The sequence below is a fragment of the Hevea brasiliensis genome, chromosome 7, assembly GCF_030052815.1.
Source record: "Hevea brasiliensis isolate MT/VB/25A 57/8 chromosome 7, ASM3005281v1, whole genome shotgun sequence".
In the NCBI taxonomy this organism is placed as follows: Eukaryota; Viridiplantae; Streptophyta; class Magnoliopsida; order Malpighiales; family Euphorbiaceae; genus Hevea; species Hevea brasiliensis.
In genome coordinates, this window is record NC_079499.1 from 46088928 (window position 1) to 46106775 (window position 17848).

Genomic DNA, 17848 nt, shown 5'->3' on the forward strand with positions numbered 1-17848 from the left:
CATCTTAGGTCAGATTTTCCTTCTAAAATCTCCGTTAAATGAATTTGCAGATCTTTTCCAAGAGCCTAAAGGACTAAAACTGTTAAAATCACATGATCATATAGTCCCTTCGGAACCAAATTCAAAACTTGTGAATATTCGACCATAGAGATATCCTCGCCACCAAAAGAATGAAATTGAAAAGTTGGTTGCTGAGATGCTTACTAACTTCATAATTCAGCCAAGCCAATAGTCCCTTCATCTCAAACAACTTTTGAAACTGTAAAGAAGGCTATAAGCCTTGCTCAAGTTAGTTTTGCTTTATTTCTCAAAATCATTCACTTCAAAGACTGATGCGAGCAGTAAAGATATAGGAACAATTTTAATGCAAGATAGTAGACACTTGCCTGTATCAGCAAAGCTTTTTGACCTGAGAATCAGTCAATTTCTATCCATGAAAAAGAAATGCATGCAATTTTATTTGCAATGGGCAAATCCATCTTATTATCAAAATTGATGACAAAGTATAAAGCATCTCTACATCAATGCTTTCATAATTTCGTTCAATAAAGGGAACTTACTAAACTTTGGGGTTGGATTATAGCATTTACTATAAGAGGAAGTGAGAATAAGATAATGCACCGTCTTGGTAGCACTGTGAAATTCCTTTGCAATCCCTCCATGCTTTTTCCTTTTTACTGCCCCTTTGCTTACTAGATGCCATTGACAGCTAGCTCAAGATTAGCTAAATAAATTTTGATTGCCTTATCACTAGAGTCTAATGATCAGCCCCTCATCAATACTTGAAATGGTGTCCTAAAGCATCAGGGAAGATTGTATATTGGCTCTATTAATTCTTTCAAAGAAAAATTGTTGAAAACAATACATGATTCAACTTTGGGAGGGCATTCAAGCATTAAGGGTACTTATCAATGAGCAAAAAAAACTAATTTTTGAGTAATTTACAATTACCTCGTGTAGCAAAATTCACATATTATTCTTAATGTTTTTTTTTCAATAATTTGGATAAGGTTCAATTCTATTAATAAATTAGTTCTTACTGTCAAATTGACTGTTTAACTCCATTAATTATTTTTTAATTTAAAACAATTTAATATTTAAAGTCCTATTTTATTAATAAAATAGTGCCTAAAATTTTATTTTATTTGCAAAATTATCCCTACATTTAAATTTTAAATTTTAAGCAATTATTTATTTTATATTTAAATAATTATATAAAATTATTTATACAAAATTATTTAAAAATAAAATAAACAATTCCTCGAAACATAAATTTAGATATATACACTTTTGCAATAAAACAAAAATTTAAAACTAAACTGTTTCAAATTAATAAGCAATATTAATTTGTTAACAAAATTAAACTTTTAAGGACCAAATTATTACTTTAAAACATACATAGGATTGATAGGTGAATTTTATTAGAGACTTAGAAAATTACTCTTAATTTATTAACCTAAAATGGGAGAATTACTGTATAAACTAGAACTATTAAAAAATAATATTCCTTTAAAAATAAAAAGTTAATTTTTCTAGAGGGCTAATGCACTTAATAATCAAAATTTCTCCCTCAAATTAAGCACCTCTCTAACTGGGTTATTCGATGCGATGCCCACCAACGGTGCAAGACCACATCAATCCCATTCCTGCACTCTTCCAATCCTCGTCCTAACCATCCTATGCTTCGACACATCTTTATAGGTTTTATAAAGCAGTTGCTGAATTCCTAAAGTTAATACACTATTCTAGCAGTGGTTCCTATAACTTTTTCCTCGTGTTTTAAAATTTGACAATATGCGTACAAGATTAACCCGATTTAGCAAATGGGTTTTTTCCAGCATTCTTTTTTCATTCTTTGCTTATAAGCAATACAAGACTAGGAAACATTGTGACCATACACAGAAAATAAATGACCCGAAAATTTTGAAAATTGAGATCATATAAGACTAGCAAAATTTGGAAGCTGCTTTGGCTCACAAACACTACCCTGCAACCATTTTCTTCAAGTTATCTTCTGAACTGATGTATTGCAGAGTATTTTGATGGCATGAACACAAAAAAAGACCTTAATCATCACACGATATAATTCAAGCTGTCACTTGTAAATACGCACAAGATTATGAACCATGCAGATCTTGGCTTAGTTTCCTCAGGTTCCAGGAAGTCGGTATATTCATCAAATTGACATGTTCTACTACCAAAAATCTATTTGGAGAATTGAGTTAAACCTAAACCTAAAGACCAACCCAATATGAACGTCCATTGCTGTTTTGGACAGCTGATGAAGCGGGAGATGTCACACACCACTCATACCAAACCTGCATCATAAATCAATCACTTAAATATAGTCATTTTAAGTATGCTTGTACAAGTGCACATGTACATGCGTATGAGAGAGATGTGGTTTAAGTCCACTGTCAGCACCACGGTTTGCAAGGATTAATAATTCTACCCTGATGGAGTGGGTATTTTCCCTTCTCTTTTAATCCTATTGCAGAAGTTTAGTTTAGTATTTTTTTTTTCCCCCCTTGCTGCATTTCATATTTTTAAAGTACTTTACCTTTGAAGCGCCACAACAACGCCAAAAATGTACTTGTAGAGGAGAACCAGGTTGTATGCACACTGGTATCCTTAATGGGAAAAATATGGCAAACCTGAAAGCATAAAAGTTAAAGAACCATCAAATAGTCACTTTCAGGAAATAGTCATTACATCTACATCTTGCCATATTACTCTGTGGATTACCAAATAATTATGTCACTTAATGAAACAGCACAAGAAACATGCCAAGATTGAAGTTAAAGATGGAAAAGGACAATGAAAATAATACCCCAATTCTAGCATGTAAAACTAGTAAGTTACAGTTCTGACAAAGTTGAAATCCATCATTCTTTAATTAAAGAAAGTCATACCAGCTGAACATGTTTGGTGTCGCTGTTGAAGGTTCAATACCAAGATGTACATCTTTGTAGAGCTTTGCATCAAAGTAGCCAGCAAATCCTGCTCCATTAAAAGAAATTTGAACAAAGATAACTCTCTGACTGTCTTATCAAGAGTGCAAACAATTAACAACAATAACTACCATCCTCCAGGTAAAAAGTACTAAAACTAATCATTAGTAAAGCATTCAATGCAACAGAATGAGCTTCTTAAGTTACTACACTCCATGATGCAAGGGTGAATTATAGCGCTTCAGAAAAGATTCAAAGTGCTAGGTGCACGTTCGACAATTTATATCTTGACTTGTGCTATGTTTTCTCATCTCATGAAATATCCATCTAAAACTGACCACCTAACTATTTTTGTGATCAACAAATTACCATGACCACATTCATCCTTTCTTAAAAAATAAAGAAAAATATGATCATCTGTCCCCCTCTGTGCACAAAGGGGAATCTCTGTTTGTTATTCTTACCATATTTCATAGTTACATACTATAATGCTGGTATGAGTAATAAATGTTTAACCTTCACTCTTGGTAATTTGTATATTTTCTTCCCACACTTTTCAATAACAATGTCAACTATCCATTTCACTAGGATTCTCCATGAAAGCATGTGCAGACAAAAATCAAAATCCTGATATTTGTGTTTGCATGAACACATGGTGGCATTGTTCCCTTAACTTTGATAAAATAAAGATATAGCAAAGAAAGAATGAATAAAAGAAATGCTGATATGCCTTTTTAGGAAAAGGTTATTGGATTTGAGAAAGCATTCATGTTGTGTCACTATTTCAAAGGTTTTTAAGACTTGGAAATATCTAGATTATTATCAAAAGGAGCAGAAGCCAAATTTGATCTAACTAGAAAAATTATTAGCATCAAAATGAAAATAAGATTTCATTACAACATACCATGCACCATGGCTGACCCAGCATCATTCGCAATCTCAAACTGCAGCTTTTTATAGCGCTGATTGCTTTTCGTAGATGTGTAATTTGGATGAGTAAATGTAAAGACCTACACAGGAAAAGATTGCACAAGTATGTAAAACCAATACATCTGGAGTTATCTCAGATGAATAATAGTGCAGAGGAAATATACAAGTGAGATGGCTAACTGATGATAACGAGCTGAGAATTCATCAACAGACTGCCTAAAAATCAAGAAATGCTCTTCTTCTAAGGCCTAGCATGTTATGCTGGAGGTTAAAGAACTATTCAACAAGCTGTAGGTCAAATTATGGTCCACAGGTTAGGGTTACCATACTAGATGACTTACAGGTTGAGAAGGAGCAAGTCTAGCAACATTATGTATTTTGACAACATATGCAGTCTCAAAGTGCACAATATCTTTGTGTGACTTAACCTGCAGCAAAAGCACAATCCATTCAAATTGTTTGCGTGAAAAAGGAAGAAAAAGGGCAACATAACAAGGGACAGGGACGCACATCATTATAGAGTTTTGAAGCTGTCACTGGTTGGATGAAACTTGTATACCTACAAAAGAAATACCAATAAAAGAAGCATTATGCTAGCGATGCATCCATAGGAAAGGGTTATACAAGGAGTAGACCAAAAGATAAGGAAGTCAATGGCAATAGAAATGACAACAAATAAATTACAATATCAGCAAATAAATTACAAGATCAAGGGAATCAGCAATCGCTAATTATTAGCAAAAATATAGATTCCAATTGCGATATTATTCTGATTGTAATCTCAATTTAAGCCTTCAATGCTGGCTATAATTATTAAGATATTATTCTGATTGTAATCTCTTGATTTAAACCTTGAATGTTGGCTATAATTAGGAAATTATTCCTATTTGACCATGTAATTTCTATGCAAGGAGAACATGTAGAATGAATAAAATAAGCAGAATTTCTTTAACAACGTTGTCAAGAGGTTATGAACTCCCTCTAACAAGCTTCATTACAATTCTGGGGTTAAACCTCCCTCCAACGACCTTTCTTGCAATTCACCATAGGTTGTTCAAGCAAAGGCCGAAACACCAATAAGGGAAACCCATCCAACAATTAAAGAGACTACCCTGTTCAACGACCTGTGACTCAATTCTACGCTAAGACCCACAACACATTACATTTTATCTAAACTCAAATTCAAATTTCCATGGTGATCTTCAAGTTGGCTGCTATCAAATCTCAATATAAATGAATTGCCACTAACATAAGTTTCAGAATATAAATGTTTGGTTCAAAAGAGTTGCTCACGATATCAAGGATTTACTTAGGGGTGGCCACGGTCCGGTTTTGAACTGAAACCGAACCGGAACCGGTTCGGTCAAAATCGGACCAAAACAGGTCAAACCGGAACCGGCTTCGAACCGGACCGAAACTGTCCTTCTGCTGTTTGGTTTAGGTTCATATTTTTTAAGAATCGTGAACCGGCAGTTCCAAACCGGATTAAACCGGCGATTTAAATATAAAAAAATTCAATAAATATGTTACCTCACTCCTAATTCATTTATATATATCATTAATTCTCTACATTTTCTTCAATTCTTAATATTTTTTCAATTTTTCTCAAATTCTCTAAATAATTATTTTCTACACTCATTTTAATTTCCAATACTCTCTCAATTTTCCTACTTTATTATTTTATATACTTACTGAAATTTTCAATACTATCTCAATTACTTTGTTATTACTTTAAATCCTCAATAAAATTTCCAACACCCTCTATTTTAATTTTTTTTCTCTTTTATACTTTTTAATTATCAATTATTATATAATTTTTAAAAAAATGCAAGTAATAGAATTAGAAATTTTTATTCCTCTAAATCCTAAAGGGATATTTAGGCAAAATTAAATTTATACACTTTTTGCTAATTTTTTTAAAAAAAATTAATTTCACCTCTAGTTTTTTTAATCAGATTCAAGTCTTTATTTATTAAATTTTTCTTAAAGATAAATTATTTTCTTTCTTTTTTTTTCTTATTATTTTGATTGAAAGATTTCTAAGAAAAACTAAAATATTTTTACAAATATAACTTAAATTTTGAATCAATAAAATTTTTCTCTAATTTTTTTTGTCTAAGCTACCCTTAAATCATTCCTAAACCACTTCCAAACCGTCTTAAACCGTTCTTTTTCGAACCGCCCTTCAAACCGTTTTAAACCGGGCCTCAAACCAAAACCAGCGGTTCAGGAACCGTCTTCCAAATCGTCCCCTGACGGTTTAATTCAGGTTCATGATTTCATTGAACCTAAACCGGCGATTCAAGAACCGTAACCGACGGTTCCTAAACCATGGCCACCCCTAGATTTACTTGCTTAACATAAAAGGTCTTATAAAATGTGCAGTCTCATAATGGTAGGGCATGCATAAGCACTCTTTCACTAGAACAATGTATTGTATACAAGGTTCCATCACACAAAAACCTAACTGAAAAGTGACCTCCACTATGAGGAACTACAAATAGGTTTAATTAATAACAAGCCTATATCTTTTCGAATACCTGTACCATCCAACCATAGATTATAAATAGCCAAAAGATGGAAGACATTCATATTTTTTGAGGATGACTTGATGAATGTTCTATTATTGCCATACAGGCATCTGGTGGCACGTTAATCTCCTAAATACAAGTTATCAAATGGTAGGAAGAAACCACTCTGCATATGTTTATCATAATTATCTATAACATTATATTATAAGTTTAAATTATAATAAAGAAGAATATACGTACGATGATGGTATTGAGATTCCATCTTGCTTCAAAAACCTTTGGGCACCATCAAGACACTCAGGTGACAGCTCATTGTCACCAAATGATCCAAGCAATTCACTAACCTAAAGACCAATAAACAAAACAAAACAAAAAACAAAAACAAAAACTAATAAGCATATAGTTACTGGCATTCAAAAAGAGATCAAACTAATTGATCATGAAATATATTCAGATACCAAGATATCAGCTTTCTCAGGAGCATCCCAGTAACGCATATCACAAGAAATTATGGTCACAATGTCTTCCCACCCTTCCAGCTTAACCAAACTCTGTTACAACAAATACCATCCATTAAAAGTCTACAATGAAAAAAAAAAATAATCCAAAAAGCATGGTTACAATTTTATATGCATCTGTCAATTACATATGGCCTAATATGGACTAGACCAACAGTAACATTTGGCTGATCCATTGTTCATTCAAGAAACAGTTCACTTCTTGACAAAGGTTTTAAAATTTAACCACAGGGAAATGAATGTGTTTCAAATTGATTCTATAGAAGACTTCTTTACATCAATATGAGAATGATTTTTTACAGCATTTTATTACTCTCAATCTGAAATGCGACTCACATGAAGGGTAACAACTGCATTTGGATTTTTCTCCACTGCATATACTTTTAGCTTGCGTCCTGTTTCTTCAGCAGCCTATAGATGATTAGAATGAGGAGCAAAACAAGGAAAAGAAAAACCCCAAAATGAAAATGCACAAGATATTGGTGAAACCTGCAATGATGCCCGGACAAGAGGTCCACGTCCTGCTCCTACAACCATCAGTACCTTGACAGAATTAAGAACAAAAGCCCCATGAACTTAACATTTAAAGCACATCATCTTTATGGAACACTAGCAAGTTGCAAGAATAAAAACACAATCTATACACAAGAAGACTGGAAAATAAAAAAGAAATGGATTAGTAGCTTACAGTGGTAATGCTTGCTTCATCAGGGACCCTATCCAGCAAAGCTTTACTGATTGCCCTTTGGTACTAGAAAATACAATCACATGATAACTAGTCAGAACACAAAACTTTAATAACACCAACTAACTGCCCTGTGTAGAGAGGAATCAATTGCAACCAAATGAAAAAATAAATAAATATACACACACACACATACATACACACACACACACACATATTAAACCATCACCCCACCTTCCATCCCCTTCTAAAACAGAAAATAAAAGAAGCATGACCAAAAGAAGAGAAGAAGAAAAAGAAAATAAAGGAAAAAGTGACAGGAGAAAAGAAGAAATTGGCATGCATAAATGCAAGATTACAACAAGTAGTCATTTTTTGAATGAATATTATATTAAACATTTTCCTTAACTCAATTACAAAACAGAGAATCTGCCTGTATAGGATCACAATTGGTATTTGTTGGCATAACACCAATTAGTTCAGGAAAGTAAGGATAAATAAAGTAACCATAACTGAGAATTTGCTAAAAGTGTGAATTTTCATATATGCTATAGTATGTAGATAGAGGTGCAAAGTAACCAAACCTAGCCATGCTCAAACTTGGTTTCATCTCAATCAAACTTCCAAAAGCTCAGTTCAATTTTTTGTTGAGCACCAAAACTAGAAGAATTATATGATATGGACACAGTAAATGCCTATTTCTTAGAGCACAAAATTCAGGGGAGAGGAATGATTGAATACAAGGCTAGAGACTTCAAACTCCTCTTTTCTTTTTTCTTTTACCACAAATATCTTTTTCCCCTTATCCAAATTTTCTTGGTCAACTATCTAATTATCATCATTAATTTATTTCATTCTAACAAGCCATACTAGGCACAAGACATACCATCACAGTAATCTTACAGTTTACTTCAACAAGAGACCTTGCCAAAAAAATAATGCTTTAGAAGATGCAAACTTATTGCTAATTAACTTTGATAAACTTTTAATTAGAAAAATGAACAAAAGGTCCAAAAAAAATAACGAATATAAATGTTACATATAAGAGACTAGTAGTAGTTAAGAAGGGAGTTGTATTTTGTTTAGATATCTGGAAGTAGTTACAGATCTGTTAGTGGAGAAGGAGATTGGCGGGAACAGTTAATTCTAGGTAGTTTTTGGAAGAAACTGGCCTATAAAAGAGCTGGAATAGCTCCAGGGTTGTTATTCTTAAATTCTAATCAATAAAGATCTATTTTCTCTCTCTCTATTCCTCCCTCTCTTCTTTTCTCTATTCTTCTATTCCGACGCCCCTTCTCTCTCTATTTCCTCTCAATTTATATTTTTTCTGTGATGAAGAATCTGGTTACATAACCATAAACCATCTATAACAGAAGTCCAATCCATTCATAAATGTCATTGACCCAGCCTCACCAATATAGTTCATTTGTTGAGTGAGAAATTTGACTTGGAATATGTTTCTTTAACTTCACAAATGAATGCATAAGAGCTTTTACCGGGCTCAATCACCACTTATTTACTAAGTACACTAGCTTGCTAGCATCATACATGTATGGTTAGGTATAGGAAACGAAGGTTCAATATCCTATTCTGGTATTATTAGATTTAGAGACAGTCACACCTGGATGTATTTCACTGAGTCTTTCTCAAATGTCTCATATGTTTGTGCCTCTAGATTGTCCATGAGCGGCTGAATGAGAACAACAAAACCAAACAAATAGCTAATCAATTATAGCTTGAGAATAAAGATCATATCAGATTAGTGCAAGTCACAGAATAACTTACTTGCAATGGAGACTGTAGAAAATCCCTGTATCCAAGCTGGCATGAGAGACTAAAAGGATTCAAAAGAAGTAAAGAGTAAAAAAAGAAAAAAGATTTAAAAAATGTAACCATGTTATGCTAGGTGTCCACATTAGAAAGAGAGAGAGAGAAACAACCTCAAAACGTTCTTGCTCGGGAAGGGGATCCATTTTTTGAAAGAGGTAACCTACATAGTCCAAGTATGACCTCAAGGGATGCCTCTGCACACCTACAAACACAACAATGTACGAACCCCAATTAACAAAAGAAATATATGTAACATGCAGGCAGTATAAACACAGACACAATGGAAAATCTGAATCATAATTGAACGGAAGTATAGTCTCTTTAACAAGACAAAACCAATAGGAACTTACTTTTTTCAACATTATTATCGAAATTATTAGCAACCAAATTTGAGCTTGCCCCTGGACTGCTGTGTACAGATTTTCCACCAATGACAATCTGGAAAGACATTTTGAAGTACCTAGATTAGCCAATTTGCATCCAGCAATTAAAATTTTGCATTGTGATAGGAAATCAAGCATAATATCAAAATGTATTGGAGACAATGCCTCAGGAAGTTCTCAAGGAAAAGTTGCTCCTATGCGACAAGTGTAGCACATGTGAGTTTAAAAATTCACATGAAAAATAGTCAAGAAAGATGAGAATTCACATACCTGTATGGAATGGTTAAAAAACATAGTAACAAGCTTTTGGTGACGCTTAGAGAGGCAAGGATAACCCCGTGCATTTGTTAGGAAAGACTGGTGAAATCAGAATGTCTTCATTTAAAACCAGGAAACCAGAAACAAATGGCAATTCTTTTATTCCATAAATAATATACCACTGAAACGCAGGATTATACACTCACATCAGTATGTATTATGGCTGCTCTAACAGATTCTCCAAACCAACGGATTAGTGAGTTCACTGATGGCAAGGAACTCCTGAAGAATAAGCACGTATCAAAATTCCACTATAGCAGAGACAATATGATGGAAAAAAAAATTTATTGATTAGCGTGCTGCTTACAAAACATCAAGTGCAATGGCTAACTGACTGTGATGTTCACACAGAAGACGAAATGAATTCCATAGTTCCCAAGAATCAATCTGCATGGCAAAGAAAAAAAAAAAGTGAATTTCATAGTTGATAGTCCTCATGAATGCTAATCCCCACAGTTCAGCATGTTTCAAAGATCATAAGGCCCAAAGCCAACCATTCCACAGCAACAACATAATCCAGACAGAGCGATATTGTATTACATGCTATATATGGCTTAGATCATGCCCGTTTCACAAACAGGGGAAGGAAGGGAAGCCAACACATTATTTCATTTAAAAACACATTCACTTCGTACTTTGGCTTATAATAAATGTCAATCCTACTACTGAAAGATGTAAATGAAATTGGGAATTCTCACCAAATTACTTGAGTTTACATCCATAGAATCCTGTTCAGTCTTCATCAGTGGAATCCTAAGCCACAACTTTAACAAGGAAGGAATATAAGAATAGAGACAATAATGAGGGAGATAGAATTTAACAACCACCACCCCCAAAAGAGGAGAGGGAAGGGGGGGGGGGGGGGGCGCGCGGGGTTGGTGGGGGGAGAGAGAGAGAGAATAGGAAGCAACCTGCATAGTGTTCAAGCCCTGTAAAATCTGATTCACACATCTAGCATAATTAGCACAGGATGCACCCTTAGGACAAGGTAGAAGGCATGCCTGCAGCAGAGACTCAGAAACTTAACACCACAGATGCTTCAAAGGACTTTCCTTCAAAAGCCATATCTAAGAGCACCAGAAAATATTAAATCATGCAACCATAAATGTCGGCCATGCCAATGATGCATGATGAAGATGTATGTTTCATGTTTCCAGAGTGACTTGGGAAATTATCAAAAATCCACACTACTAGTTTTCTATAGGATGGGTAAAAGTAGGAAATAAAGTACACAACAGGTGTATTGCCATGCATGGTTTTAAATAGCAGCCGTTACTTAACATAACGATCATTATTTACAGGTTCTTATAGGGACTGTTACCTGTTAGGCCACTATTTAAAGGCATATCTTGATTTGCACCACTGTTACGTAATGATAGTGGCCGTTATTTACTGTTAAGTAACGGTAACGGCCGTTAGCCCAATAATACTTTCTAATTTGAACTATTTTTTAGAATTAATTTTACTAAAATACATTATTAATTACAAAATAACATTTAATTTAATGTATTTATGCTTATTATATAATTGTATATCTTAATTTTACTTGTATCTACCAATATCTACTCATTTCATAAACTTGGCAAATTTTCCAAAAAAATTTGCATAGCACTAGGCCATTACCATTATGTTACGGCCGTTACAAGCTTGTTTCCATTACCCACGACCGTGATTTAAAACCATAATGCCACGGCACATCAAGCATCTGGCTATGTGTATGAACATGCTTTATAGACCAGGAAAACATTGGTTTTTTTTTTATCTTTATCAATAATGAATAAAGAAAGGAGTATATCATTTTTCATATTGCTTCATTCAATATTTTTCTGCAAAGTAAATTCTGTTGTATATGAAACCATTAACCTTATTGAGAGTCTGGATTCGGAACTATTATATGTCCAAGGTCCAATATTGGAATAATTTTAGATGTTACATTATCACTTTCACTTCTAGCAAGCTTCCAAAAGCAAAGATGCAGGGTGCCTTGTCCAAATAAGCAATTTCAGGTTTCGCAATACCTGTAAGGAAAGATGATTAGCCCATGCTATTTCTTGCTTCAGAGTAGTTTCAGAATCCATCCGAAGGGTTTCATCTGCTGAATCCAAGTCAATCCATGAACTAATTTTTCCTGAAAACAAAATCCAGAATACAATATGAGAGAAAATTACTAGGGAGTCCAATGCCTACAAAGTCGCCCATAAGTAAACAGATTACCTTAAGAACTAAGACGGGAAAACCAGTAAAGGAATCAAAGAGTAAGAATGTCATACAGATGATTTATGTAATGCATCATTGCCAAAAAATTCAACCCATATGTGTCATAATTGAATGAGAAGGCAGTAAGTTGTAATAAATATACCGTCGGATTAAACAAATTAAGTGATATTCAGAACAATAATGAGATCCTTACAGCAATAAATGCATAATTTATATGACCACAGCCTGCAATCCATCAATCCAGCTTAGGCTTCCCATAGTAAGGGTTCATTATATTACTGAACATCGAGATTTGTTATTGTAAACACATGGTACTCTCAAATAAACAAACAAAAGACCACTGTAGATCTAGGTTGATTGATTCTCATACCAGAGGATTAATTCAAAAAGTATTTTTCTTTTTTTTTGCAGTAACAACTAACAAATGAAATATGTGCGCTGTTGAAGAAATCGATTGCGAAAATATTTTATATTTTTCACAACTAAATTCCGAGAAGGTTTAATATATCATTAGGCTGTGGGAGACCATATTAGAACCAAAAAGAAAATCTAACTGAAATTTCACTAATATGACATACTTTCTAGTTAGAATAGCTTCTCATGTCCATAAGTCACATGAAATTCGTTAAGGTAAGGAAGAGCAATCAATATTGACTTCAGATTCTCTTCAGGAATGGCATAACATATCTCATAAAGAAACTTGACATATTTGTTAATCTCTCAAATACCCATATAGAAGAGACAGATATATCAAACTTCAAAAGTCAAGGTACACATAAAACTTCAGAATTAAATGGTTCAATGCATCTATCAACGATGACACTACAACTTTAAAACCACTATATTTCCCCAATCCATTCAAATTTATCTTCATAAAGTATAATGTTATTTAGTTATACCATTGCTTTATGAAAGTTCAGAACTAATTTGAAGCAACATTGAGCAAACTTTCCAGTACTAAAATCAATAGAACTGCCATATACTCCAGTAAATAATAAGGAAACAAGGGAGAGAAGACTAAAACATCTGATCTAGCCACAAAAACTGCCAATTTGATCATGACGTGGCATGCTTAAGTCACAGATGTGATCCACAATAGTTCATACCCACAACATGACTGCTCCACTGGGAGGGGCTCAAAACTAAGTCTGACCCAGAAAAAGGTAGAACACACAATCCACCACCATCTTTTTCCATCAAGCTCGGTCTATAAGTGGGATCCATCTGTATCATGAAGTTATATAGGAATCAGCTTCAACATATATGAATATTGTGCTTTTTCTTAGGCAGAATCTTGATAGTGCTGCAAGCTGTATGCAACTATGTATTTTGATAAAATGGTTGAAAAACACCTAGGTACAACCATAGAAAATGGTTTCCTTTATATCGGTTGTTCATTGTTTATGACATTATGACACAGAAAGAGAGTAATGAACTATAAAATTAACTCAACAGCAGCTACCTCTCAATTACACAGTATAAAATGTTGTTGGAAGTGGCAGCCTATCAGTGAAAACAATCATGTCATATGGAAAAAGGCCACAGCCCACCACCACAACATTTTTGCAGGTAAGCCTACTACTATTTACACAAATGCAACTATAAGCTAATATTTGAATAACTAACTAGTGAACGGATTTGAAATATAACAATTGTCACAGATGAATTCTATAACCAACAAGTTGAGAACACAAAGACCAAATCCTCAGGAATCTAAAAGAAATGCAACATGGAAATACAATTTTGAGAATTACTAATATAATGGACAATTATATTGATGAAAATAGACGCAAGTCCAATAGCGTTTTAGCAAATGAACAAGGGAATAACTGAAAATAAATAAAAAAACAAATGCAGCTGATACATTGAATAAATATCAATATGTGTGGGTGACTAACTGGCCACCATCAAAGTATAATACTATACATATAAATAAGTAACTTCAATAGAAAACGAACCAGAGGAGCAACGACAAAATCAAAACCACCCGAGGAGATATTGAAAGTGAGAAGCTGAGGCATGTCCTCGCTGAAATCTGTTTCCACACCACAGTATCGAGATTCGCTCTTTTCCCATCCCAACTTATCCCCTAGAGGCATTTTTCTCACTTTTTCTTCTTCTTGGTGCTCTGCTGCTTTCTAGGGTTACTAGAAGTAACCTTACTTGAGTTTCTAATGTTGAAAGGGAAAAAACCAAAAATAAAAAGGGGCAAACTGTTAGCAAAAGGTTGCTTAAGTGGCTGCAGAAGGCAACAGATAGGGTACCCGAATCTGAAACAATCTCTAAAAAATTATGTCTCAAAACTGTTAAAAAATAAATTATAATCACAATACAACACACACAATCTCATGAAAGAAATTTATAAAACACAACAAGTCTAGATACAGTTACCTTCTAATTCAAAAGTTGAAGAAGGTTTTCATAACTAAAACTAAATAAACACTACCCACCATTTCTAATTCAAAAGCTCAACAAGGTCTTCATAAGCACAACTAAGAATTTAAAGACTATGAGTTTAGAGCGGAAGAAACAAAGAGTAGATATTGGAAATGAAATTTACAAAATAAAAGATCAATAAAATTAACTATGCTTTCTATAATTTTTAAGATTCATGTTCAAAACTCCATAAATGTTAGTCCTTTTCTTCTCTATCTATACTTGTGGCAAATTATAACCAAGCTTCCTGGCTCAAAAATCATGAAGGACAATGGAATTGAAATCAGTCCCTTAATTAAGAACTGTAACAAAGATTAATTTATAAATCAGTCCCTCATGCATCAGCTTCCTCACTATTTCATCTGAAATCACAAAAAGAATAATAGATACCTTGATGGTTAGTGAAGAGAAAGGTGAACGGCAGCAGCAAATCAGCAATGGAGAGGTGAACGATGGCTTGAGCTGCTGTGAGGGAGAAAGGCGAACGGCGGCTTCAAATGGCTATAGCTACTGCGAGAGACAAAGAAAGCTTCCAATGTTGATGGATAGTGAAGGAGAAACGGCAGTGACAGTATGCTGAGGTTTTAGGTCTGAGGTTTTAGGGTTTAGGTTGTACAAGTGAATTTGGCTGCAATCGTTGCCGCGGAATTGCAAGTCATTCTATCCTTTTTTTTTTTTTTACCGTGATTAACAATAAAGTTATTATTTTTTTAATGATAAAAAAAATAATATAATTATTTTCAAAATCATTGTTGATATAATTTTAATATATAAATAAAATATAAATAATGTTACAATATAAACAAAGTGATTTAAAATTATTTTAATAAAAAATAATAATTAGTAAAAATGTAATAATTAATTAGTTAAATAATTTACTTAAATAATCAAATTAATATAAAAAAATAAAATAAAAAACTAAATGATTATATAAATTATACTTAAGTGTTTGGAAAGTTAAAATAAATTGAACTTAAATTGTATGGATTGATAAATGAGTTAATATTTTTATTTTTATAAAAAAAATAAATAATTAAAAAATTAATGAAATAATTTTAATTTTAAAATCAAAATATTTAGAGTTTAAATTATATATAAAATATTTTATGTACTTTTGATCGAATGAAAAAAAAAAAAAGTTAAAATATCAATTCAAAAATTTTGTTATAACTTAATTTCTTAAATCAAATCTGTTGATTGGTTAAAATCTAGTTAAACCGATAAATCAAGACAGAAATCAAATTGGCAATTGCAGCTTACAGACCTCATACGCTATTTGAGTTTTAAAAAAAAAATCTCGGCCAATGTTACTGTGAACTTGGAATTTCATTTTAATATATGTTAGCATAAAACCCTCGTGCTATTCAGAAAATATAAATTAAATGAAACAAAAAAATTTATTTAAAAATATAAAAAATAAATAAAACAATAAATCTTATTTTTATTGATTGCGTTAGTAAAGTTTTTTTTTATATATTTCATATATATGCAATATTGGATTTTTTAAAGTAAAAGTACTAATAATTCCAACACAAAATAAAAAAAAACTAATAAATATGAGTATAAAACAATTTTAAATTTTATATATCAACATGATATATTTATTTTTTGACAGTTGTATATATTTCCAAAATAAAAAAAAAAAGTAACGAAGGAATATAATATACATAAATAAATATTAACAAATAAATAAATATCTCATAACATATTTGAAATTAGTGAGAATTATCTAAAAATTTTATTAATAATATTAATGATTATACTGTTTAATAAGGATAAATATTTTTTTTGTGTAAATTGAGCATTTAAGTATCTTCGCTTATTATTTTTTCTTATTTTTTTCAAAAATTATGAAAAAAATATTACATGCTAAGAAATAATAATAAAAAAATAATTACAAATTTTAATAATTACCATAGGCAAAGTTTCTTGGCCAATAATTCATCCGAAATTAATTACGCTTGTACTTCTATTTCAATTGTCGATGGTTCAACACTATTCAGCTCCTCTCAATTTTGATGTTGAAGAACTCGCTTGATCTTCATTCACAGAAAAAGAACAAAGTGATTTTTAGGCTACAATCAAAGAATTTCCAGTAATAAAATTGCGCACAAAATGATGTGTAAATGCAATAAAAGAAGGGCTAGGTGATCGAACAAGCCTCATTAAAATGTGTAAAACTTTGAATAATAAATCATATGGATATGCTACTTTATTACTCAAAACAGCTTGAAATACCTTTTAAACTCTATAAATTCGTGTCTTTGAGAGGAGGAAATAATATTAATCCATAGAATTAGATATCAAGCTGCTTGCAAATGCTTTTACTGTGAGAGTATTTGGTTTGATTATTTATTTTTAATTTTTAATTTAAAATATATCTTTTAATTTATAATTTAATTTAAAAATAAATAATTAATTATTTAATAAAATTATTTAAAATTAACTTTTAAATAATTTAAATATTTAATTGAAAGGCGTTATGAGTAACTTAATTTATCAAAATGATAAAAAAAAAAGATATATCATTAAGTATTGTATTATGATTATTAAAATAAGAATATTATTGATATTTTAAAAAATTATTAGATAATATTATTTTTTAATTTGTCAAAATATAGTTTTAGAATAAGTAAATAAATCGTAAGTAAGATATTTTTAACTTTTAATTTATTTTAAATAATTTTTTAATTTATAAGTTAAATCAAGTACTAACTTATAATTTTTAACTTGAAAATAGATTTTACTAACTTGTAAGTCAAATTAAATATTCTCTAAATTAATAATTAAACACTAAAAATAACAAAAGATGTTTCGCCTACTTATACATTAAAAAATCAAAGAAAAATATTTTGTTTATAATATTAATTCAAAAAGAAAAAGTAAAAAATTTAAAAAATAACTAATCATGAAAATAGGGAATTCTATAAGTATACCGCATTTATTGCACCAAAATTTATCATCATAACTCTTAATGCTGCTTCTGCATTGTGACCACACTATACATAACCATCCGGATCGATTTCCTTAATTACAACCTTTTATGCAA

General features: G+C 31.8%; 1 protein-coding gene across 1 annotated transcript; it reads right to left on the reverse strand.

The window, feature by feature from the left end:
* Window positions 1-1921: 1921 nt before the first annotated feature.
* Window positions 1922-15445, reverse strand: LOC110640900 (protein arginine N-methyltransferase 1.5). Its single transcript, XM_021792442.2, has 24 exons — window positions 15190-15445; window positions 14322-14534; window positions 13470-13587; window positions 12165-12274; window positions 11058-11147; window positions 10845-10910; window positions 10454-10533; window positions 10293-10368; window positions 10099-10185; window positions 9796-9883; window positions 9556-9647; window positions 9401-9436; window positions 9237-9305; window positions 7619-7681; window positions 7420-7473; window positions 7267-7341; window positions 6871-6963; window positions 6653-6756; window positions 4392-4440; window positions 4223-4309; window positions 3856-3961; window positions 2913-3000; window positions 2561-2654; window positions 1922-2318 (listed from the first exon to the last, which is right to left on the reverse strand). Exons 2-24 carry the CDS (start codon window positions 14460-14462, stop codon window positions 2235-2237), a joined length of 1950 nt encoding a protein of 649 aa, XP_021648134.1. The 5' UTR covers window positions 14463-14534; window positions 15190-15445; the 3' UTR covers window positions 1922-2234.
* Window positions 15446-17848: the final 2403 nt, after the last annotated feature.

Coding starts and splice junctions, on each gene's coding strand:
- LOC110640900 (XM_021792442.2), bottom strand. CDS start 14,462: ATGCCTCTAGGGGATAAGTTGGGATGGGAAAAGAGCGAATCTCGATAC. Junction 6,964..7,266: donor ATGCAGTTGTTACCCTTCAT/GTGAGTCGCATT, acceptor TTGTTGTAACAG/AGTTTGGTTAAGCTGGAAGG. Junction 6,757..6,870: donor CTGAGAAAGCTGATATCTTG/GTATCTGAATAT, acceptor ATTGGTCTTTAG/GTTAGTGAATTGCTTGGATC.